Genomic DNA, 25,225 nt, shown 5'->3' on the forward strand with positions numbered 1-25,225 from the left:
TTCCTGAAGTTGTGTTCTATTTCATTCTGTAACTCGACCTGGATATATCTGGCAGTGTTCAGCAGTTTTATCTCTCGGCTGCTGGTGGGTCCCCCACTATAACAAATAATATCTAACATTTAATTTTTTACCCGCTTCAATAATACAATTTCATATTTATATATTTCATATAAGTTTCATATTTAACCTGCAGGTAAGCGAAGAAACAGAAACTCATTATACTTGAATACTACCCTGAACACAGGCATTCCGCTGCTACAGAACAGAGGCTCTTTTCTGTTTGACGCTTTAATGCAGAGGAATCTAACCGTTTAGGTTGCCTGGGCCACGGTGGAAAAAGATGAGATATTTTGGGCTACACAAATAAGTTTTAATGACAGTCTAATTAACTCGTGACCTCCGAAATAAGCAACTCACATAATTGAGTAGGTTTCGATGAAAATTATTGCAACTGTAGATGAGCAGTGTTACACATTTCCTACAGTTCTCGTCACCGTGGATGGAGAACTCAGCACGACTTACGTTTCTTCTCATATAACATATATATAACAGGCAATTTTTAGCCTCTGCCAAATATGGACCCATATTTTACTTCAGGTTATTATTCCGTTTATAGCATGTTTTTATTTGCTCACTTTTATGATCCTAGGGAATATGACAGCAATACAGTGATAATGGCCCTCACCGGTTTTAAAGCACTTACGAAGCGACGATCTATGATCCAAGATAACGATTAATGACAAAAATAAAGAAGGTTTTTGGGGAAAAAAAACAGTTTGCTTCTTTATGGCAAAGCTGAGGTTTTAGGTATATTGTACTTCTGTAGATTGTATTGATTATTTTCGTTTCTTTTGGTTTGAACAGATTTATTTCGTAATGGGAAAGGGATATCTGCCTAAAGTTACCATGTCTTTAACGAGAACCTTCTAAGGGAAATCATCTCATATCCGAATGACACACGGAGAAAAACTTCCATTTAGCAAACCCATTTGCCTGGATTCGAACCCAGGTTAACAGCGATGTTAGAGTTTTGCCACCGATGGACCGATTTTGGTGTTGTAGTTCATTGGTTCCCTCAGCGTACGCACTTTGTTACACAAGTTTTCAGCATTATACTTCCGATATTTGATCTACAGAATGTGACTACAATTCAAGATATGATATCAAATTTGCAGAACTTGTAAGGACGTTTCGAAATATTCATTAATGGTTTTTCACAAGACTGGTTTTTCAGTTGAAAAATAAAGTAGTAATTTGTTGATTTTTATATTTTCCCCAAATCTTGAATTCACTCTAACAAAATACTGAGTTTCATTTCATTCACCAACTTAGAGAACAATTTACTGAAACATGGCTTTTATTGACGCATTATACTCCAAAACACATGCTCTTCCCTGTACAGGTAAACTGGAACAACCAACTGTGCGAACGCCCTCGGTCGCCACCCTTCATCCTATCGTGATCTTATTCTTTAATCCTCTAAAAGACACAAGGGCCCACCAGCGGCCGAGCGGTAAAGTCGCTGAACACTGGTAGTTCGGTCCGAGGTTCGAATCCCGCGAGCGGGCTGGCTGCATGGGCGTTTTCGTGGTTTTCCCCATGTGTAACGTGTATACGAGCCAGTTTCCCTTAGAAAGTCCTCCACGAACGCATCACTCCCCTGAGGCAGATAGTCCTTGTGTGCTTTGCCATAATTAAATACACCAACACCAACTAAAAGACACAAACTCAACGGCAATACAACAAAAAACTCCAACTTCGAAATATAACTGTGCAAATTCAACAGCTGTATTCCCTCCGACAGAGTACTGCTGTTACACACAGGAAATCCTCAAATAATAGTATAATGAATGATAACTTAAATAAATCTAATAATAACGCGAAATCTTAATTCACAAGAACTGGCATGAACTGTAAGAACTGGCATGAACAGAAGTGGTACCAACGATAGACATTCTAGTAACAATAACAATACTAGAACAAAAATAAATCAGGTCTAACTTATGTACTTTATGAAAGAAATTGAAAATACTTTTGGCAAAAACTGTTTTACAGTCTTGCTCATGCTTCAAAATATTTATCCCAAAACTACAGATAAATAGATAGATATACGCTGTATTGCCGAAGCCATTGCACTAAAGAGCAGAGCCGCAGGCCCCAAGAAATAAAGCCCTCAGGCAAATAACGATATAATATACAGACGATACTATTCTTGACAGCAGAAATTCGAGACAAAATGGAATAAGCTGGGTGACGAAGAGGTCAAAGGTAGCTGAGAAAAAATTCTGACGATCTATAAATAATAGAAGTAATTCAAGACATCTACTGGAATCGATGGAGAGAATATCATGAACCCCAATCTGCAGTCGTGTCATACCATTAGTTTCAAGTCGCGTCGTATTTAAAGAACAGGACTTCGGTCATCATATGACCCATAAAGGCTTTGAAGAGTGTAAAATCGGTAATCTACAGAGGGAATTAAGTGTGTTAAATATAAATCCAAGTCAGATCGCCTATTAAGGTATTAAGAAATTCCTACTTCCGCTTTATGCTGTGAATATCGTGCGGATGTCCGACATTTTCCGACTCAAGCAGAGTCCTCTCTGCACGGCGGCTGTTTCGGAATATCCTTTTTATCTTTTTCATGGAGAATGCTTTGCAGTTACAAAAACACTCATGCTTTATGTATTATGAATCTGTTATATTTTGTATCTCCTATGTATTCTACTATGGTGTTAATTCTTAAAATGTTGCCACTCCGCAGTACAAAATCTTTAATTTAGGTTACAAATAAAGTCCACTTATTATATATTAACAAACACAAGTATTTAAATCTAAGAAGCGTACTTCGCTTTTCTATAAATTCTTATTTTCTTTCATTAATAAATCGTCTAAATCATCGTTTTTCAAACTGTTTTCTAGTAGGAAGTATTTCTATAAATAAAAATATTGTTACAAAATGTGCAGGCTCGGTAAGATAGCTTCCCCCAAAACCAGTTTAGGGTTGCCATAAAATGACAAAGGAAGGCCGGGTTCCCACATTTGGAGAGGAATCGCACATTTGGCGAGATTTGGCGACAAAATCGGTGATATGCCATGGACGGATGGAGAACCTTCTTGAATGAATTCTTACCGGTTTAGCCCAGAATGTTCTCGAACGCAAGCCAAAAACTATATAAACCCTGCTGGTACGCGGAGAATCAGTGCGAGATAGTTAGTTTCGAGTTAGTCCTTCCGGAGTCGATCGGGTTCACAGCCGGGCAGCGAGTGCCGAGTGGGTCTTCGAGTACATCGACGTACGTGCATCGTCGTGAGAGTATGTTGAGCTCTGCGAACGGCTGAAACGAGTTGTACCGTGGAGAGTCTCGAGAGGACGTGGAGTTCCGAGAACGACCGAACAGAGTGGGGAACTGTACTCTGGTGCTTTGCAGTGAAGCTGTTTCCATCGTTATAGCCTAATAACCTGAAGGCTGTGTCGCTTATTGTCCCAGTGAGTGTATAGTAGATCTTCGACGACTGTAAAACGTGACTTTGGAGATGTCCTGATTAATATTGGCTAAATAAAGTGTGTTTCGATACTTCATTAAGTGTCGTCGTTATTCACTCCAAATCTACGAACCCCGTACGAACATAACAATATTGCATAACCCCACGAACAGTTTCGTTTTAGAAACGATTAAAAGCGGTTTTAACTGATAACTTCATGTCTTGGGGCCGAATTCAAGCTTCAAAAATTACAAATTTATAATCTGTAAGGAAACGATTTTCGGAATACGCATACTTTTGAGAGTGATTTGGGATTTCACATTTTCTAATCGCTAATTTATGTTTTTTTACGGAGGGATTTCTCTGTTACACGGATGGCGCATTCATAGGCCAATGTTTCCTAACGTATACATCATGTTAAGTACGTGAAACAAAATATTAAGTTAGGTTTTGATCCCCATTTCGTTTAACAATATTGCATACAGCGCCATATCGAACTGGTGTTGAATTTTGAACTTTTCTTTTTTTCGCGAAAAATAAATTTCCGTGACCTCCTTTACACGATTACCAAGATTGATGAGATTTAGTCCTGAAGTTTTAATTTTATGACCATTTTAAAGTGTACCTTCAATTATAACCCCCCCCCCCGGTGTTTGTCACAAGCGCGCATAACATAATAATGTCCCGATCCGTGGCAAACGGGAACTCAAATGGAAAAAAAAAGGGGTGACCATGCGGTATAAGGCAGGAAATCATACAATAGCAGGCATCAGCATTTATCACTTTTAACTGTATAAGAAAACCTATCATAACAATTTACTAATTTTAAAGAAATGAATGTATCATACTATATAGTACTGCCAAATATATAGTACTGCCATCATCATATATAGTACTGCCATCATCATATATAGTACTGCCAAATAATTCGGAAATTTTTATGTTCAAATAAAAAAAAATTGAAATTTCTCTATGAAATGCATCTGTCATGAAAACAGATTTCGATTCCATGACACAATGGATTTTCAAAATTATATTTGCTATTTAAGATTATACTTATAATGAAAAAACATATAACTAATTTGTTACTTACTAGTTTTTTCGGAAAATTCTGCGCTATATATTGTTTAAAATAACGAAAAATTATATAAGATACAAAATTACCCTACAGTCTTTTAAACTAAACTGCTTTCCTTGTAATAAGTTGAGCGGTGGGTTTGTGTTAAACTGTAATTTCTGTTTGTCCTAATTCTACTCATTCTTCTGATGTGGAGGTAAGCGGTAACTATATAGTTAAATAGATTTAAAAGACACTAACTATTTAATCTACAAATCGCCATGAAAAGAGGAGTTCCACAAAGAAAGATGCTTAGCTTTGAAATCGCGCAAATCAATCCCTAACTCCGATGGGCGGACACTACTTCAACACTGCATTCCGTGCCTCAACTGAAGTAAAGTGCTGATCTGATTGGGAAGCGTCGTGGATGTAATTAAGGAACGGAATTCTTGGTTGGTTTCACTAATGCCACTAACTGTTTGGTTTCTTGTTGCCTGTTAAGGGAGTATATGTATCAGAACAGGGAGAAAGATTGCTAATAAACTTATTAGGCATGTTTGCGTTTTGATTCCATGTGCCATTTGCGTTATCGAAATTTTCTTCACTTCATTCAAAAATTAAGAGCGAATTGCGGAAATTCTAACACTTTCTGCATGTATTAAAAATATTGCAGTCTTTTATTATGTGAACATAAGGTAAGCGAATGAAACAGAGATGTTCAGCCTTTACAAATTCCAAACGTTACTTTCAAGAATTGTGCACATTTCAACAACAAAATATCACCTTTACAATACGCACAAGTTTTTGAATTTTCTAAAAGTGTTGTAAGAGCTTTGACATTTATTGAACGTCTGGTTCCCTTTGTGGAGATTTGTAATGTGATAGGGTGCTAACTTGTTCCTTCAAAAATTGTTTAATGCTTCCTATCTCATCTTTCGCAACTGGATGCATCATCCACAAACAACGAGGACTTCTATCCAAAGTTTCAACTAATAAATAAACATATAGCATACCGAAAAATTCTTCCAGTTTTTTCTCTAATGTTTCTAAAGATCGTAAACATTCAGGTAGATTATCGACAAATTTTAAAAGTGATGGAGCAGAATCACATGTTTGAAGTAGAGAAATGAACTCTTGATGATAGAATTGATCGTGCCGTTTTTGTTGGAAAAGCGTTCAACCAATAAATCTCACGCTACGTCGTAACTGGAATCTGAAATTGCGATGGAATGAATAATATTTAACGAATCCGCCTAATAAGAACTCTTCAAATGCTTAAGTTTTTGCGCATTATAGTTAATTTACCGTTTTTTTGCGTAACTGCCGAAAAGACATCATCACACTCAATCTGTTCTTCGTTTTTGCCGCTAAATATAGGAAGAGATAATTTAGGCAACTAAAAAATCAAAAACAATTATGTCTTTACTCGAACGGTTTTCTATGGAACACCTACTCCTTCGAGAACTGATTTCAGAAACGTTTCGTTTAATTTAAAAATAAATTTCATCGAGACTATCTACTATATTTTCGTTTTCCTTAATGAATTCAACAGCTTATTTTTCCTTTTAAATTTTATAATTTTTTAATTTTTTAACACCAGTATGGAAATATCCGCTTCATCAACCGTTGAATTTACCTTGTTTTCAAACTTTGTGATGCCAACCTTTAAACTGTTTTTATAAGCTTCAATAATTTTCAGTTCCCTCATGATGAAGAAATAAATAATTGCCCTCTCACCGTGATTGCAGACGTCTCGACAGCGAAAACCGAAATCGAACGACGGACGCTGTAGCCAATCTTGACTGCGGAATCCAAACAAATCGGAAGCATTCCAAACGTTCTATATAAAGTTCACTTTTGCGGTTTTATCTTTATGAACCTCTTCGACTCGACCAAAAATGTTCATGCGATGCATGCATTAGTTACTTTAAAAATAATTCAAAATTACCGATAAAGGGGACTGTAATATCGCTATGTTATTTTATTATTCTAATCACAGGCGAACCATCTTCCCAAGGGTTAAATTACTCAGCGAAATGAACAACAACAACAAAAACCGAGTGATTACATTGTTTCTGTAATTATAACATACGCCATGGAAGGTGCCAAGAAAAGAAAGCATGAATTAATTTTAGAGCTTAATTGTCCTAAAGATGATGGCATCCCGCGAAGGAAAACAATATTCCCTACAAAGGTCAAGATGAAGGTAAAAAGTTTCGCTAAACTCGAGTGAAACTAACGCGAGCCAAATAGGGCGATCGCGTTATACTTAAAGTTCTAGACTCCGGTTATTTATTTCCAAGTTACGTTGCAAGCTCAATATGAAGGATGAGAAAATGCATAGAGAAAAAAGAGTCTCAGAATGTCGCGACCATAAGATAGAATTCCAGTGTTTTAACCATATTTGGTTTTTATTCGCACCTTAAGCACTTCTTTTCAATATTTAAGTACAATTACGCTTTTCGGAAATATTTACGCGTTGGGGGAAGATATGCTTTAGAAGACACAGAAAGAGCAACAGACATTTGCGTGTTTATATCATAAGCGAAGAGTTACGCATATTGTTGTATATAAGAGCTTATAAAATTTGCATGTTTGTGGGATAATATTAACCCCCTAATTTCACTTTTGATTATGATCACTAACTATAGTATTTTACTATTCAAATTATAAAATTTAATTTACAGCTTTCGTGTTAAAAGGACCTTAGTGCCTGTTAAATATAAGTTTCCAGTGCAAGTCAATTATCAGTTTTTTTCTCCAACAAAAGAACCGTATTATTTTTAATAACGCTACACACCTATATATTAATTTAGACACTTTCCTCAATAATATTCCTTTCTTTCTCACAATTTGTAAAATTCTTGTATCTCAACACAGTCTCATATAAACTGTGACGAAATTTTAGTCAATGTTACACAGAATTTTATACTTCAATCAATAAATTTACCGCAACATTGCTTTCAGGAAACTTATATAAACACATTTTGGTCTATCCGGCATTCACTTAACACGAAAGCTCAAGTAAACGGAAATAAATTAAAATGTGGGAAACTCCTCCTCCCTCTACAAAACTCAGGAAGCACTGTCGAATAGCAATGGTGAAACGTGACTTCGCAGCATGAGCATAAGATCGTCGCTTTGATTTTGTTGATTATTGAAATAGCATACAATAGCAAGCGACAGAAGCCTTTCTAAGCAAACGTCAAGGAGAGATGGCAAAAGTAGAACCTCTATTAGAGGGAGTGGCTTTATTTCTTCTGTTATTTAAAAAATATTGCTGCTTTTAACTTAAAAGTGAATACCTCCTGCTCATATCCGTGTACATCTTGGGTGCTGACTTAAATGATCAGATCACTTGTCGCAGGTGCCAGAACATCAGTCCGATAGCCTTGATAATTTGGTTTTTTATTCTGGCCATCTCTTTTCAGATTCCTGAATGAATCCCTTTAGGGTCCTGGCATATGTCAAAGTCCAAAAAATGAAGCTTCTTCAACTGAGATAGCCTTGCAAAAGTAATAGAGGAGTGAAGCTCTGAACTTCAATCCGATAACCTCATCATCATCATCATCATCAATATTGCCGGCATATTGCTGTTCTTACGCAACGTTTCCGGCTCATAACACATAGGCTCGAAGGGCGCATGACGGTATTTGACAATGACGATTGAAAGGAGGCATCAGTAGTGTGAAGAGGGGATGACAGCGTGACGTCACAAGTTTAGAGAAACACGCAGACGAAGTCCAGGACCAGGAGAGGCGAAGACAGGGTGAAAATCAGACTTGTTCTGTTGTTCATGGTAGGTACATGTCATAATAGAGTTACACAAATAAGATAATACGATACAATTTATTAGAATAATAAAATACATGCAAATAAAAATGAAAATGAGTACATAAATAAAATACGGCAAAATAAGTCTATATACATATTTACAGCGACGTTGCACTCGTGATAATGTTACGTAGGGAAGTTCGAGTCTCGAGTGGTAAAGGCCGCGAGTGGTCGAATACGTGCGCCCTCTGCAAAGATCTGATAATCGAACACTCTGAATTGTTTCATATGTGAGCATTTTTTTGCCTTTTCAAAGAATTTTCTATTAGCTTTATGAAGGAACTCTTCAACTCTGTCGATACGAAGGTCTCTGTGTAAGGTCTCATTCGAAACATAAAAGTGCGCATTAGTAATAATTTTGAGAAGTTTGTTTTGCGTTACTTGGAGTTTTTTCATGTCACTTTGAGTGTAGGTCGCCCAGGCAGGGGATGCGTAACAAAAAATTGGTCTGATAATTGCTGTATAGATGTGTCTTTTCCTTTTAAGATCAAGTCTGGAGTTTTTACCTATTAGCGGGAGGAGATTTTTGATAGTATAGGAGGTCTTTCTTTTAATATTGTGAATGTGGTATTTCCAGGTAAATCTGTGATTTAAGACTACCCCAAGATATGTAGCCTTCTTAACAAGTGGTACTTCTTCATTAAAGATATAAATTTTTCTGTCAATAGGGAATCTGGAATGTTTTTTTGCCGATAATAATCAACTGGGATTTTTGTCCGTTAATCGCAATTCTCCATTTAGCGCACCATTCCTCTAGGGCTGGAATTTTTTCTTGAAGTTTTATCAGTGCATGCTCTTGACTATGTGACTTCACGGCAAGGGCGGTGTCATCAGCATAACGTCCGAGGTAAGTATTGAGGTCGACACTGTTGGGTAAATCATAAACGTAAAAAAGATACAAAATAGGACCAAGAATAAAGCCTTGAGCTACACCGGCTTTCAGATATTTGGTCTCAGAGTGTTCAGGTCCAAAATTTACAAAGAATTTGCGGTTCCGTATGAAGGAGTTGCTAAGTAAGATGAGGTCTCTACTGAAATCAAGTGTGATGAGCTTGAAAATGAGCCCCTCATGCCAGACGCGGTCGAATGCTTTCGCCACGTCTAGCATGAGTAAGGCGACACTTTGATGCCTGAATAAAGCAGATCTAATGAATTCGCAGAGACGAACAGGTTGTTTTGTCGTTGAGAGATTTCTACGGAAACCAAATTGTTCCATTGGGAGCTTATACATACGCGGCTCAATTCTTTTATAGATGACCCGTTCGAAAATCTTACCTAGTCCTGGGATTAGACTAATCGGACGGTATTCCTCCGGTTTGGTGGCATCTTTTCCCGGCTTTGGTAGAAGAATGACTTTCGCCTTTTTCCATTTTTTGGGAAAGTAGTTATTTTCCAGGCAGGCATTGAGAATGCTAACATATCTTGTGACCGTGTTAAGTGGCATAATTTTAATTGCAACATTCGTAATTTCATCATAACCAGGTGCTTTCCGGTTTTTCAGATTTCTGATAATGTCCCTAACCTCAGTCGGGGATGTATATTCAGTGCGATTTTTGGCCCCGGGTCCTTCAAGCCAGTCTTTGATAAATTGCTTAGTATTGAATGAGAAAAGAGGGTCACAAGGGTCTTTATTCGGCACGAAATGTTGATCTAAGTGCTCTGCCATAAGGGCGGCCTTTTCCTTGTATGTAAGTGCGATTCTGTTGTTACTATAAATTGGTTTATTGCAGGAGGGCTTGCGCCTAAGGTTTCTTGCGAAAGACCAGAAATCATTTCCAGATTCATTAAAACTCTCAATTTTATTATTCCAGACCTCATCCCTGTGTTTCCGAATCGTGCATCTGATTTTATTATTAAGTCTGTTAAGTTCTTTCTTGACCCCCGGATCCCAAGAGATATGCCACCTCTTTCTTAATCGGTTTCTCTGTTTAATCATATCTCTGATTTCTCTGGGTAATCGGAAATTTATCCGATAACCTGTTTAGCATTTCTAGTGAAACCATAGCAATTATTGTTACAAGAATGGTGTCTATGCTGGAGTAAAAATTTAATTCCTCCCAGAGGTTGAAACGAATACTGTCATTTCAGGAGATCGTAGATAGAAAGTTAACGATAAAGAGATCCGGCCATTACACCCGCTGAAACTAGTTGGGAGATGTTGCGCACACCTTTTCTGTGACTCTTTTATTAACCACACCTCTTTATTTAGATGTTACATAGATAGTGAGAGAATTAAACTGTTCTTCAATACTAATTTAGACTAAGAAATGTATTCTAACCTTTTTATTACGAACGTAGCTTGAATTTCTGAGAAATCGAACTTCTCATAGAGCTTACGACAACAAACTCCAGCTACACCTACTTTGTTTTCCTAAGCTGCGCCTACTTCAGTTAAGATACGTTATCTGCCTAGCACTGGAAACTGGGAATTGTAAAATTGTTTAAAATTTCCTGCGTAATATTAAGATGCTTTCTTTAACAACATCGCTAAATTTGCAAAAACGATTAGGTATGAAATCAAATTAAACGTGAAGATAACGTTTATAAACTTTTGAAATAAAAACGTAAAATAGGAGACAGCAGATTCCATTGAAAATAGTTTTAAATACTAACAATAAATGTTTTTATTGAGAACAATAATTGTTTTTTAGATTCAAGAAATGAAGTAGACACAGGAAGACTGTTTTGTAAGTGTGGGGAAGAGTGTTTATGAAGCGGCTTTTCTTAACATGTTTGTAAGTAATTATTTACGGCAAAGGGCGTTGACATAATTACATCATAGCTTTCAACTATGTTTTTAAAGAAATACCCGATTAAATGATCTAGAAGCTCTTCGCGTCTTGAATTATCCTGCAACATATTTGTTTTAAAAATGTAATAAATCGTGCATTTAATACATATTATCATTAATTTTTTAAATATAAATTTTAAGAAGAATTTTTGAAATCTGCAAAAATTCAAAACTTTGCAACTGCTGATTATTGGGACGTTGAAAGTTCAAAATTTCACCCAAAAATATAAAATTGCATTCGAATTGGCCTGATTAAGACCATAACCGATAAACTTAGAAAATAGAATTGAATCAATTATTTATGAAATTAATCTAACGAGAAATTCAATGAGATACAGGTTGGTCACTCACGATATACATACTTCGGAGAAATTTGCATCTGTATGACAAGAGTTACACCTTTCATTTGCAAAAAGAATGCTTAATTTTTATTCCCAAAATGTGAACAGATCCCTCTTCCGTAAGACTGCTTTCGCAAGCAATCGAAATAATCATTCTACTTAGACACAGGTTCTTCGATAAAGTAACGGCTCTCACAATGTGTACTAAAAATGTCTAAATGGGTAACAGATTGTGGAGTTCACTTAATAATTGAGCTTTATTCTAATTGTGGTTCATAATTAAGGTAATTATGAATCAATTTTAAGGTTCAGGGTTTGGAGTAGATAAACGCAAAAATATATTACCCCGTAAATTTTATTAATATTAAGTTTTAAATTTATTTAACTAGGAAAATAAAAAAATGGAAACGTACAAAATCTCAAAGGCAAGCAATTAATGCATACTTAAAATTAATCATAGCTAAACCCTGATTATAATTCTGCCATTTTAAAAACGATAAATTCTTTACCTAACTGTACTTGAATTCTGAAATGCGTTACTGTCATTTTCAGTAAGAAAAGTTGGTATTCAGTACGATATTTTTCGACTGGATATGTGTTAAGGTGCGGGTACCGGGGCAGTAGACCTAATTTAATTTTGTACGATTTTCGATCAGATGATGATATGAAAAGAAGGAATAAGTAGAGGGGGGAAGTTCATAGTATTTTCAAGAGAGTTCATATCATAAGCAGCAGTGGAGTAACATTTCGTGAAGACTTCAGTAATTAGGAGACGGTAGTAATAGTGCAGATAGCGTTGAATCAGGGGAATAACATAAGCGACATCATCCGAACTTTATTTAAGTCGCCTCCGCCTAGGACTTTGCCGATAGCAATATGGTTCGAGAAGCAGTCGATGAATTGTAACTGAAACTGCTGAGCTGGTGGAGAAACGTCCTACATGGCAGGCGGAAGGAAAGCAAATGGTTGTAACTGAGGAACGTAATGCAAATGAAGTAGCCTCCTCGCGTCGAAGTTAGCGATTGGTTTGTGCGAAATTAAAAGCAGCATTTTTGTTTGCGGAACTTGTCTTTTGATGTCGATTTATGAATTGAGGAGTTAGCGCCCTTAAAATCTATTTAAGTAGAATTATACATGTATCGTGCAGAAATGACTGACACAACGACTCTCACAACGAAACTGTTGCAGTATGTGAATTGTTAGGTTAGGTTAAGTTATTTAATTACGGCAAAGCCTCAAGGCTATCTGCCTAAGGGATGCCTTCGTGGAAGACTTTCTAAGGGAAACTGGCTCGTATACACGTTACACATGGGGAAAACCACGAAAACGCCCATGCAGCCAGCCCGTTCGCGGGATTCGAACCTCGGACCGAACTACCAGTGTTCAGCGACGTTACCGCTCGGCCGCTGATGGGCTTTTTTGAGTAGACATCCATGTTCCTGAATGCCTGATCTCACTAGCCAGTTATTTGGAAATCGCCAAAAATTGAAGCCATTGTCCACATTTATCATCATTATCACAGTCAGTCTTATACTTTATGCATTATAAACTATGAAAAACTTACCTGACACATTATTAACATTTATTTTATTGATCAATCTCTGACTTAACAACACTTTCGATTCACAATGACGCAATACACTCTTAAGTTATTCCAATACAGTGGTTTCCATATGCGACATTAGGGTGCAGACTACTCTACTAAGGGACTTCCTTAAAAGGGTCGGCCCAACAGCGGCGGAGTGGTAAAGTCGCTGAGCACTGGTAGTTCGGTCCGAGGTTCGAATCCTGCGAACGGGCTGGCTGCATGGGCGTTTCCGTGGTTTTCCAATTGTGTAACGCGTATACGAGCCAGTTTGTATACGAGTAACGTGTATACGAGCCCAATATATTTTTGAATTTTGAATGCAAATTAACTGAAATCTAACACAGATTTTGTGAAATAATTTAATTATGACTATATTGAAGAATTCAGTTTTGAGCTATTAGATGTTTAAAAAAAATCAAAAGATTTTCAATATTTTAAAAATAAAAGCAAAATGTTCACTTGTAAATATTTTGTATTCCCTTTTAATACCTCACACTTCATACTAATGCTCACTTTTGGATATATTTACAAATTAGTAAACACATTTATATTCAAACTTAAAAAAAAAAAAAAAAAAAAAAAAAAAGAATATTATACTTCTCAACATTTCTTATTTTTGCATAGCAAACCTAGGAGGAGAACTTGAGACTATGTGTGGAGAATAAGTAGGTTTTATGTTATAACAGCACCTTCAGGGACTTTCACTGGAATGTAAGGAAGATTACCTGGGATATACTGGGACATGTCATTAAGCAGTCGACAGTATATGTTTAGTAGGTTAAAAGGATATCTCGGATATAGTAAGAAGTATTTAGAATCCTGATAATATCCTCTATGCAGTCGATGGGACCTAAACAGGATGTCCTATATATATACTGGTTTGTGACATTAAGCTCTCGGCAGGATGCGTTTAGGAGGAAACTAGGATATTATGGGATATCCTGAAGATGTGGTACATAGAAATTTAAATATTAATAACATGCCGCATGCTGTCGTTTGGACCTAGATAGGATGTACTGAGGATATAGCGGCATGTGTTTAGGATGTCTATATGATATTCTAGGATGTCCTGATTACGTAAAAAGTAGGACCTGAGATCTTGATAACATCCCGTATGCTGTCGATGGGACTAAGGATATCCTGAGGATTTACAGGAATGTGACATTGAGCACTCGGGAGGAGGTGTTTAGGAGATACGGCGATATGCAGGGATAACCTCAGGATGTTTTTGTACTCTGTACGTAGAGATTATCTGTTTGATGCTTTGCAGAGGAAAAGTCTAAACTTTGAGCTTCCCTGGACCACACTGAAAGAAGATGGGATATTTTGGACTACAGAAATAATTTCTAAACTCAGTGGCAACTCATGACTTCTAAATTTGCAAATCACATTTTGGCATAGATTTAATTGAAAATTCTCGGATTTGTTTAGCTTTTACTATTGAAGAAAATTTTTTAATTCAACTCTAAAAGAGAAAGTTACGGATTTGACTACGTTATTTCATATTTGTATAAGGAAGCGCATGTGTAGAAAATTTAAATGAATCATAGATTTACTAGACTTATATGCAAAACCATCCCTGCCTAACACTAATGATGACTGATGCAAATAATAACTTGAAAATATACATAAGTAATTTAAGAAATTACTAATTTATGATTATTTTAATGTGATGACAGAAACATCGATTTATTTGGACATTTTACACTTAAAATTTAATTGAAAATTTTGGTTGTCATTCCAAGAAATAAAATTAATATAATTTTACCGTTAAATATGAGAAACTAATGCATTAATATCCGGTTTGATTGAAATGTTTGTAATTCTCAGGATGTTCGTTCCATACTCTGTTTCTAATTTCACCCTTAGTATGCTTCACTATTGAAAATATTTTTTTCATATATATATATATATATATCCTGTCAAATAATGATGAAGATGAATAACGCAGGACTATGCAGTGAGACATATATATTTCTTGTTAGGCATGGTTTAAGAAATTCCAGCAAAGTCACGTCATCAGTTTTTTTCTGACCTGAATGTCACATAGCAACTCTGTCTATTCTCTTGAAAATCTGTTGGCAATATCTACATCGACTGCAAACAGAGTCGCAAAAAATGCAAAAAATTTAATTTCTTTTTCGAAGATATTGAAATGTACTTTCATATTCTTGTGTCAAACCAGAAAGTAATTCTGCGTTTTTTTTACCATTTTTAGGGTTATGTGCATCCACACGGTTGAAATGTAAATAAATACACGCATTTATTTGTGCTTGCTTTATGTCCCCATTCAGGACGCATTTTATTTCATTCCAAATTATCACCCTCTCTACAAAACTTCTCCTCGATCGTAGTTCGTGCTCACCAGTGGTTGAGTATTAAATTTGCTGAACACCGGTAGTTCCAAGCTATATTCGAATCCAGACGAACGGGATGGCTGCATGGACTATTTCTTCATGTGTAACGTTTATACGAGGCAGTTTCCCTTATAAAGTCCTCTACGAAGGCATCCTTTCCCATAGTCATATTCTAAGGATCTTAAGTTTTACTAACGTTTATTTTATTTTAAATCTTTACTATCACTTCTTATTTTCTACTTCCAGCCAGAATTAAAAGCTTTAACTTATTTATGCAAATTTGTTGGCGAACGCCAAGTACTTAAGTTGTGGCTTTTTGCCAAGCAGAGGAGAGGAAGGAGTTAGTAGAAGCAGGCCGTTTGCCTTAGCAGTTTTTACTCGGTTGCTGGTTGCCTTCCAGGCCAGAGGTTTAATCCTCTTAATAATTTTAAACGTATTGTAGTGTTAACAGTTCTCTGTACTACATACGGCTTCCTGTTAATATACGGCCAAATTTCTCGGAGGCCCTTGTTTGTTACTCCAAAGTTAAGTTAGAGTTTAGTTAATATTTTTTATATTCTTACGTTCAGACCACAAGTGGTTGGTCTCTGTATTCCGAAGTCCAGAAATCAATGTAAAGAGTGAAAAATAAAGGGTTTCGTATACTATTCCTGTGTATCTTGTCTACTTCCCACATTTATTGAACATAGCTTTAGTAAGCTCCCTGTTCCGAGTCAGGTTCTTGAATGTTCCCAAAGCAAGTAAGGAGAAACACTGAACCTGATAATATAACCTTAGTGTGCTTTGCGTTAAACAACTAAACGAAACCAAACTAAAGAACAGTAGTTCAAGTGCCTCTATGGCACATAGAAACTATACACGTAACGAGGATCCATGATTTCTTCAGTATTCGCGCAGGAATCCAAGGCCTTGGCAACTGGCTTCGCTATCTCCTTAACAGAAATGGCTCAACAGAAATATTTTCAAGATTTTCTAGGGTCAGCAGGGAAAATAAATTTATAGATAATCCGTGGAATTCCATTATAATCATAATGGGAGAATGATATATTTTCGTTATAATCCTGACCAACATTTGAAATTGCCCTTAAGAGGTTTGGACTGATTTCGGTCTTATAAGATTCATGGAAGGATTTTTGGCGTTGAATCATACTTTACTATCATTTAGTTGGAATCTTCTTCTAAATATATCGCAAGACTGCAAAACTAAGGTCAGATCATAGAAGTACTGGTACCTTTCTAACTTGAACAAGGTAATAATTTGCAAAGATTTGTTGATTTTGTTTGTTCAGGAAGTCGTGAATATTCTAAGCGTAATTTTCTAATACTACAACAACAATTTATATAAACGTCGAAATTTGAAAATTACTACAAATAATTTTCAGGTTAAAAGCTAACTGATGTATTAATATTTTGATAAAAATGCATATTTACATGCGTATGAAATGAAAAAGTTAAGAATTTCGCCTAAAAATAAACCTTTCACTGCTTTATAACAATTGTCACACAAAAATAGAGCGTTGGAAACTAAATTGCAACATGTTATCGCAAAGGAAGTCTTAAGTTCTAAAAACATGCAAATGTTTCAAAACAGAATATAATGTTTTTAGAAATGTTAGCTAAGCGAATGAGACCTCTCAAAAAAAAAAACATTTAATACGTCTGACGTGAGTAATTTGTGCAAGGGCAAATTGTAAAGCATATTTAACAATTACTACAATGGCTGGCATATTTACTTGTACGCTGCTATCAAATATTTTCCAGGCATATTTCAAGAGCTGTGCATGCAACAACAGGTGACAGGTGACGGAGGACGGGGACGCCTGAAGTTTAACAGAGGTTAACAGGCATATGTCCCGCGTCTTTCCCTGGAGTTTATTTAATAGTTATAAGTGTGGATACATGGCCATACAGGGACAACTGTTTAACATCTGGCATTTGAAGTACATTTGAATTAACATACAGGCACGGTTTAAAATAGAAAGAAAAAAAAACACTTAATAGGTTATAACAAAAAGAAGAAAATTAAACACCTAAAAATGGTGTTCAATTTTCTTCTGCTCCCTATGCAGTCAGAGATTAGATGGTAGAGCATTAGAGTGCATATGTCAGTGCAAGTAATGCATGTAAGCCCTATTACTCTGGTTGACAGAGGTCCTGGCCATATGCTGCAATGGTGGTTATTATTTTGCAGATTTTATTTATGGCCGCTCTGTTTTTGGCTAGGAACTTGTGAAATGCTGAGATATTGGCTGGTATCGGGAAGTGGAACTGTTCCGTGAGTGGGCAGTGAAAGATATAATGGTCCGGTGACCCCTCACCCCCGCAAACACAGCGATCCGGGTTGAGATGGTGCGGCGGTAGAAGTAATCCGGGAAGGGACCATGATCAGTAATGAAGTTGGTAAGGGGAGCAATTGCCATAAGGCGCTCCGTGGTCACTTTTGGCAAAAAGCTATGCGCTCTCCTTCCCGTGTCGCCCTGATCCCATTCTCTTTGCCACCACTGGATAGCGGCATTTCGCTGTTGACTTTTGAGGAAAGATGGTGGTGCTGATACTGATATCGGTCTGGCATTTTAATTCGAAGCAGCCTCTTTAGCGAGTTCATCCGCTGTCTCATTACCCATGTTACCTGCATGGGCTTTAATCCATACTAGGTCAACATGTGCGTGCCGATTATCTTTTAGGATATGCTGCAGTCGTATGATCAGCGGGGAGGCGTGACTATGTTTGTCAAGAGCAAGCAGTGTCGACATACTGTCTGTATAAAGCTGCACATGTGTGATGTTGTTGAGCGCCACGTATTCAATGGCAGCTGTTATGGCAACTACTTCTGCTTGAAAAATGCTATTATTTGGATTGAGGTACCCTTTCCAATGGTGTGCAGCATGGCCTTGCCTGTAGTATATAAAGGCACTACCTACACCCTCAGCAGTTTTCGAGCCATCTGTGTAGAACGCGTACATATTAGGGTTTCCTTCTGGTTGACTTCGTGACGGTTTGAGGATAGTGTGAATGCCAAGTCCCTTGTGTACTGGGTGCGTGTGGAGAGGAGTACATGGATGTTCGTAATTTGCAGGGCTATGTAAGGTGCCTGCTAAGGTTGCGTCTTTCTGTAGATGTATTATTTTAGTATATGTGGCCTCTAGCTCCGCTTGGATATGAAGTGGTATGATGCCTGCCAAGGTGAGTGCTGCATAAGTTGCAGTGGTGCGGCATGCAACAACAAGGAATTTGGCATACAGAAGTTATTCTCAGCATTCACTTTGTTACTGCCAATGTGAAAAATTGCAATAAGAGAAGAAAACGGGGCGCAGGCTTTTTTTCAGATTTCACTTTGGCTGCCAAAGAAGCAAAACTTAATGGATACATAACAGTATTAATGGTTTTGATAATTTCATGAAAAATGAAGCAATATTCACTAACACTTTCCAAAGGTCCTAATCTTTGACATTTTTTTACTCTTTTATTACAGCTTGTATCATGATGATTGAAATCTCAATATTTATCAGACAAAATCATCTAACAAAATTCAGATCAATATTTTCGCTGTGGATTCAATTTTCCATACCTAGTTAAGTCACGAAAATGTCAGACACATAGCGTTTAATATAAAATCATTGAGACATTTTCGTCCGTTGGTGATACTGGGATACTGCAGTGTTTCAATTGCCTGAGCAATACTTCCCAGACATTCTAAGCAGAGAGTCTTATGCGATGAAAAAACTTGTTTATTCCTCTGAAAGGAAAACGGGATGATAGAGCGTTCATTGGTATCGATCAATATTAGCATTTTTTTTTATAAATGTTTAAGAAGATCTGTGATTACCCTTTACGTACTTTTAAACAAATGAATGCAGCTTATACAGGTTGGAATCTCAAATACTTCCGAATTTTAGTTCTTCAAGTTTCACAATATTTCAAATTTCTTCATAACATGTACCTGACATGGAAACAAGTGTCAATTCGATAAAGCCATCGATTTTTAAAATTATATTTAATTTGGGATTGCGCGTATTAGAAAAAAAATTGATAGACAGTTTGTTGCTTACCAGTTTTTTCGTATCGGCATGTGCTACATAAGTTTAAAAATTACAAATCCGCAGTAACAAAAGGCCATGTTAAATAATGCTGTTTAAATCAAACTGCTTTGCCTGTTTTATGCGATTTTAGTTGTTTCATTTTTTTAAAAATTTTTTTGCTTGTACTTGAATGGTTTTGTTCGGTTTGCTTTTTACGACAAGAGATTTCAGGAATGTTTTCTCCATGTGTAACGCGGATACGAACCAGTTTGCCTTTAGTTTAGTGGCAACAATTTGAAAAGTGGTGTGGTGTGTTGTGGTGTATTTAATTATGGCAAAGCACACTAGGGCTATCTGCCTAAGAGGAGGGATGCCTTTCGTGGAGGACTTTCTAAGGGAAACTGGCTCGTATACACGTTACACATGGGGTAAACCACGAAAACACCCATGCAGCCAGCCCGTTCGCGGGATTCGAACCTCGGACCGAACTACCAATGTTCAACGACTTTACCGCTCGGCCGCTGGTGGGCCTAATTTGAAAAGTGATTCACCGTTTATAGGTTTCAACTCAAAATGCCAAAACGAAATTAATAGTCTTTCAGGGCAAATTGCCCCTTTGGACTAATTAGAAAAAAACTCAAAATTTTGTACTCGATTAACACATTTGAAATTAGCATGTATAATATGGTTTAAATGAGTAGCAGTCAAACTAAACGCAATGAGACCTCACCAAATTGCAAACGAAGCCAAGAAAACAAAGTAACATTCAACCACATTAGCTCCACATCAAAGAATCAAATTTTTCCTAGAAAACATTTAAATTAATCGAGGGCAATAAGTATGAAGTCTTTTTGCCTTGGAAGGATAGTCATAGGATTTTTGGAGATAATAAAGATAAAGCGGAAAAAAGACTTTTCGACAATACACAAAGCCTGCAGACGATGGGATATTTCGAAGAATATGATGGTATTATTAAAAGCTGGCACGGAGGAAGGAATAATTGAAATAGCTCCGAATAACAGTGATACTGGTCACTGTTTGTCTCCTCAAGCAGTAATCAAGGATTCCACTCTGACTACAAAAATGCGACCTGTATTTGATGCATCCTTAAATGTTAAAAAACGTTTCTAATTCTAAAAGCAGCGTTCTTAAGATTGGTATCATGGACATTTACCATACCAGTCAAGAGAGAATTGTAGCTGGAAATAAACAAATTAGCGTAATTGAAGAATTTCCCGAAGAAATAAAAAAATGTTTATCTTAAATCAAATAAATAAATAAATTCTAACTTATGTCCCTGAAATATTTACGTTGTTCAGTGACGAGTGAATCAACGAGGGAACCAATGATTATATAAATGAATGATTTCATTCTGACAAACTTGACAAAAGAAATTAGCTCATAATCAAGTTTGCACTACAAATTTTAAATTTGACTATTGCAAATGCTCAACTTTGTTTACTTTAAGAACATATTTATTGTTCTGAAAAAATATGTTTTGCATGAATATTTATAAACTGCATGAATATTTATAAAAAACTGCATGAATGAACTGAATGAATATTTGCTGAACTGCATGAATATTTAGAATATTTATAAATTTTTAAAACATATTGTCAAAAGTTACATTTTACATAAAAAAATTCATATAACTGATCAGATTGAAATTACTCAGCACGACTTGCAAAATGTAATACACATATTACTTCAATTAACAATTATAGATGCGTTTTATAGATATATTATAGATATTATAGTCAGTAAAAATGATGTTACAGAACCGTATATTTAAATCCTCTTGTTGTGTGCGCATTGGGTCGTAATAAATTGAATGCACAAGTCCGATGAAAAGTGAATAAAATTTATTCTTATCACAACCAATAAAACAAAATACTGAAATTCCCTAAGAGATATCCGTACATTATCTCAATATCTCACAGTAGTTATATTTTAAACTACTAGAACGTTGAATAGAATTCAATTCAAAGCACTGAGAAAGCTAATCTGATCTCAATGCGATTTCTCTATAGTCAATAACAACACTGCAACACTAAGTAAACAACTGAATTGAGATGCTTTCCTTTAGCTTTTATAAGATTTTTAATCACGCACGAAAATATTCCTGTATTTTCTCGATTTTGTTTGGATAGCAAAGGAGTATTACGAGATATCTGTTTATTAAAATGTTAAATGCGCACGCACCAGCATCTTAATCTTTCCGGCGTAGCTTTCTCTTCAAATAAGTCTCCTGCTGCAACGTCCTACTGATATATAAGTCACTTCTTCAGAAAAGTGTCCACGAAAAGAATCGTATACTTTCGCAGGCAAAAGCGTCGCCAACATATCCAAAACGCAGGATAATTGGGGGAAAATGATCGCATATAGTAACCTTCTAGAATTTGTTCCGGAAAAGATTCGCGTACGTAAAATCTATCTGCATTTTCCCTTTTTAAAAGTTAAAAGAAATATTCAGAACTGTTCAGTTATTGCGTGGGCTATTTTTTTTTAAATTTTGACGTGTACGCCTGTTAACAAAAGTATTTCATGAATGAACAATAACTATTATAAAGACTTATACGTACGTAAAAACTATCTGCATTTCTCTTTTCTTGGCGTGTTGGCGAAACTTTTTGATTGCTCGATATTGATCGGTTGTTCGGGGGCCGAAAATTCTTGGGTTTAATCGAAACTTACTCTAGTTAAAGTATGAAACTCTGTGATTAGTTCGTCACATAATTTAAGTCATGAAATTACTTCAAGTAAGTGACTTATTTGATAAGTCGTCCGATTTGAGTGCGGGAAGAAAACAACTGCATATTATAAAGAAATTTTTGAACTTCCGATTCTATTAATTTTTTATGGCTCCGCGTATAAGTCGACCCCCCACTTTGAAATCTTTTTGTTTGTCCAAAATATCTCGCCTTATATGCGGGTATATACGGTATTTTCCCCGAATAAAATTTGGGATTTCTAATAGAATTTGCTGTATTTAATTTGCAGGCAAATTTCCGTATTTATTTAGCAAATACCGATTATTATTGAAATGCTGATTAATAACGGCAAGAATCATCAACAGGATTAAAACTCTCTAGAGCAGCATTGCAAATAACCCACATTGCACAAAAACATCCTTGGGATATCCCCAGGATGTTGCTCGCGGGATATGATTAAAATTGATATACAAAAACGGTAATTAAGAAAAGGCAAACATATGTTTGTATGTAGACGCAGATTAAGGGGGGAATACTCAAGATAGGAAATCAATTACTGGTTCCTTTATAATGTTTTCAAACAATCCTATTATGTGGTGCTGTAACAAGCAAAAGTGTATTGCACTTTCATCAACAGAAGCTGAAATAATTGCTATATACAAAGGTATTCAAGATGTTTTATGGATAACAAATGTAGTAAATGAAGTTTCCAGTGTTAAAAATTTTTATATTTTTGAAAATAACCAGTCATGTATTAAAAGTATTGTTAATGCAAACTTTTCAGGTAGGCTGAAACATATCGATATAAAATTGAAGTTCACTCGTAAAACTGTTAAAGGAAATAATATTAAAATTGAATATGTACAATCAGGTTTACAAATCGCAGATATGTTAACTAAGGCTCTGCGCAAAACAAAATTCTATAAAATGTTATCATTGAGCTGTTTAAAAATTGTGTAATTCTTTTATCGTTTCTATAATGTGCGATTAAGGGGGAGTGTTGAGATATTTGTAATCGCATTCTTACTACCGTAATTTCCGGAAGAAAGGCCACATCAGCGTAAACGCCGCACTCGAGAAAAATGGCGGAAAAAATTAAAATTACACAGAAACGCCGCAATAGATTAAATTGCGCGTGACATCGTCGTGGGCCATATAGATGCAAAAACTCAACCTAAGTCCTGATATATGGCATACCAGTTAAGAAAAATGCATGAAATGAAACCATAACTCAAAAATAAATTAAAGGTAACAAATGTATAGCTTTTGTGCCGTTTAGAGACATTTTCAAAAATTTTCCGCTCCCTTCTTACTTAAAAACTATCCAACAAGTACTTGTACCCAAACTGATGGGATCTGTATTTGGCAGAATGCCAAGAAAAATCCATTCATGCTGAAGGGGAAATACGTCAGAGTTCGTTATTGTGAGGCAGGTGGAGTCGTGTCCGCCTTTGAAAAAAATTGCAGAAAAGGCAGGGGTGGGGAGAGGTGGGTCCTGGAAGATTCATCGAATGACAGAGGAGAGAGACTATTCAAACTGATGAGAATGTTGATTTGAAAGGGGGAAGAATGTTATTGATCTGAGATCTCGTTTAGGGTGAATAAGGCATGTAGGTCCGTTCAAGGGAAAGAATGTAAACAAAATAACTGAATGGTCTTTTGTGTGGGAACAGCACCAGTCTATGCACAATGACAAGGCCATCCAAACTATGTACAATGACCATCATAAGAAATATTTTATTTTTAGTGAACCTAAACGCCGCATGGGTAGAAACGCAGCACCCGCTGAAAATTTAAGTTTTAAACACGTAAACGCCGCGGCGTTTCTTCCGGAAATTACGGTAGTTAAAAGAAGTATAGCTTTCTGTCAAGTCCGATACATTAACATTCAGTCAGGTCTGAATTATTCTGAAACTTAATCCCATTCTTTATGTTATTTTTTAATTTGTTGCTTTATGTGTCTTGTTTATGAATTGTTAAACCATGATCTGTTGTAAAGTTATATATATGACCTCTGCTTAACTTTGTTTGTATTTTATCTGCAGGTAACTCTGCGTATCTCTGTAATAAATATTTGTTTTGCGAACCACGCCCTTTTCTATGGTCAACAATTTGTATTAGTGACAATTGTGTCTAGTACTTCATCTGTAAAAAAGCGGTTCCAAGAATCATATATAGTCCTTGCATTTTTTGGAGTACTTCTTACGCTAGGTAATGTAGTTATAATATTATGTGACCTTCGTTTAACATTTTTACGTCCTACTGATTTTGCTGGTCTTGTTGATCCATCTTCACCGATCAAATTATAACCTTCAGAATTAAACTCATCACCTTCAGTTTCTGAATCACTAAAATCATTTTCAGTATATGAAGGAAACTCACACTTTTCTAAAATATCTTCTTCATCCTCAGTTTTATCCAATCCTTCATCATTTAATTCTTCTTCTCCACCACTAAATAAAATTTTCTGTGCAATTTCTAAATCTGCTGGGTTATTTTGCAGTGTGCAATATCCTGTATATAGTGTACATATTGTATATATTTTTCTGTTATATTTTTACTCTTTCTGTGTTCGTATTGTACTGTTACTTTATTACTTTAATTTTTCAATGTTTTAGTGACAAAACTTCCAGAGTTTGGAGGCAACGGAAGCCTTAGGGAGGTGGCTCACACCAAAATCATGAAAACAGATCTAAACATCGTTAGTGCAGACTGAGTCCGTGATGGATATTGAGTCGGTTAATAAGGCTGAAATATTAACACATGATATAAGGACATTTTTTTAAGAATCAACTAAGAGTAAGGGGAAGTCTGAAAAAGACGATTATCTTTGCACAAGAGATTTTATTTAGCATAACTGTTTCACAACTATTGGAGATGAGGTCTCTAAGGGGGAACTCGAAGAAAGAATAGAAGATCAGATAAAAGAAAAATGTTTAACCTTCCTTTGCGGAGGTTGTAAAAGTGCAAACGTCAGTTGGAAAAGAGTTTTAACTGAAACGTGATATAGTAAAGAAAACTGAACAGCATGTTTGTTCGTT

General features: G+C 36.0%; 1 protein-coding gene across 1 annotated transcript in view; it reads right to left on the reverse strand.

Annotated features, from left to right (window-relative positions):
* Positions 1 to 24,288: 24,288 nt before the first annotated feature.
* The window catches only part of LOC146994884 (uncharacterized), a 47,639-nt gene continuing 46,702 nt past the window's right edge, over positions 24,289 to 25,225 (reverse strand). The window contains exon 3 of the mRNA XM_085826086.1: positions 24,289 to 24,698. Within this exon, the coding sequence (XP_085682212.1) occupies positions 24,289 to 24,698 (410 nt within the window). The remainder of the gene's footprint in view (positions 24,699 to 25,225) is intronic.

The sequence above is a fragment of the Stegodyphus dumicola genome, chromosome 10, assembly GCF_044657685.1.
Source record: "Stegodyphus dumicola isolate Sdum_Otavi_A_Nest chromosome 10, ASM4465768v1".
NCBI lineage: Eukaryota > Metazoa > Arthropoda > Arachnida > Araneae > Eresidae > Stegodyphus > Stegodyphus dumicola.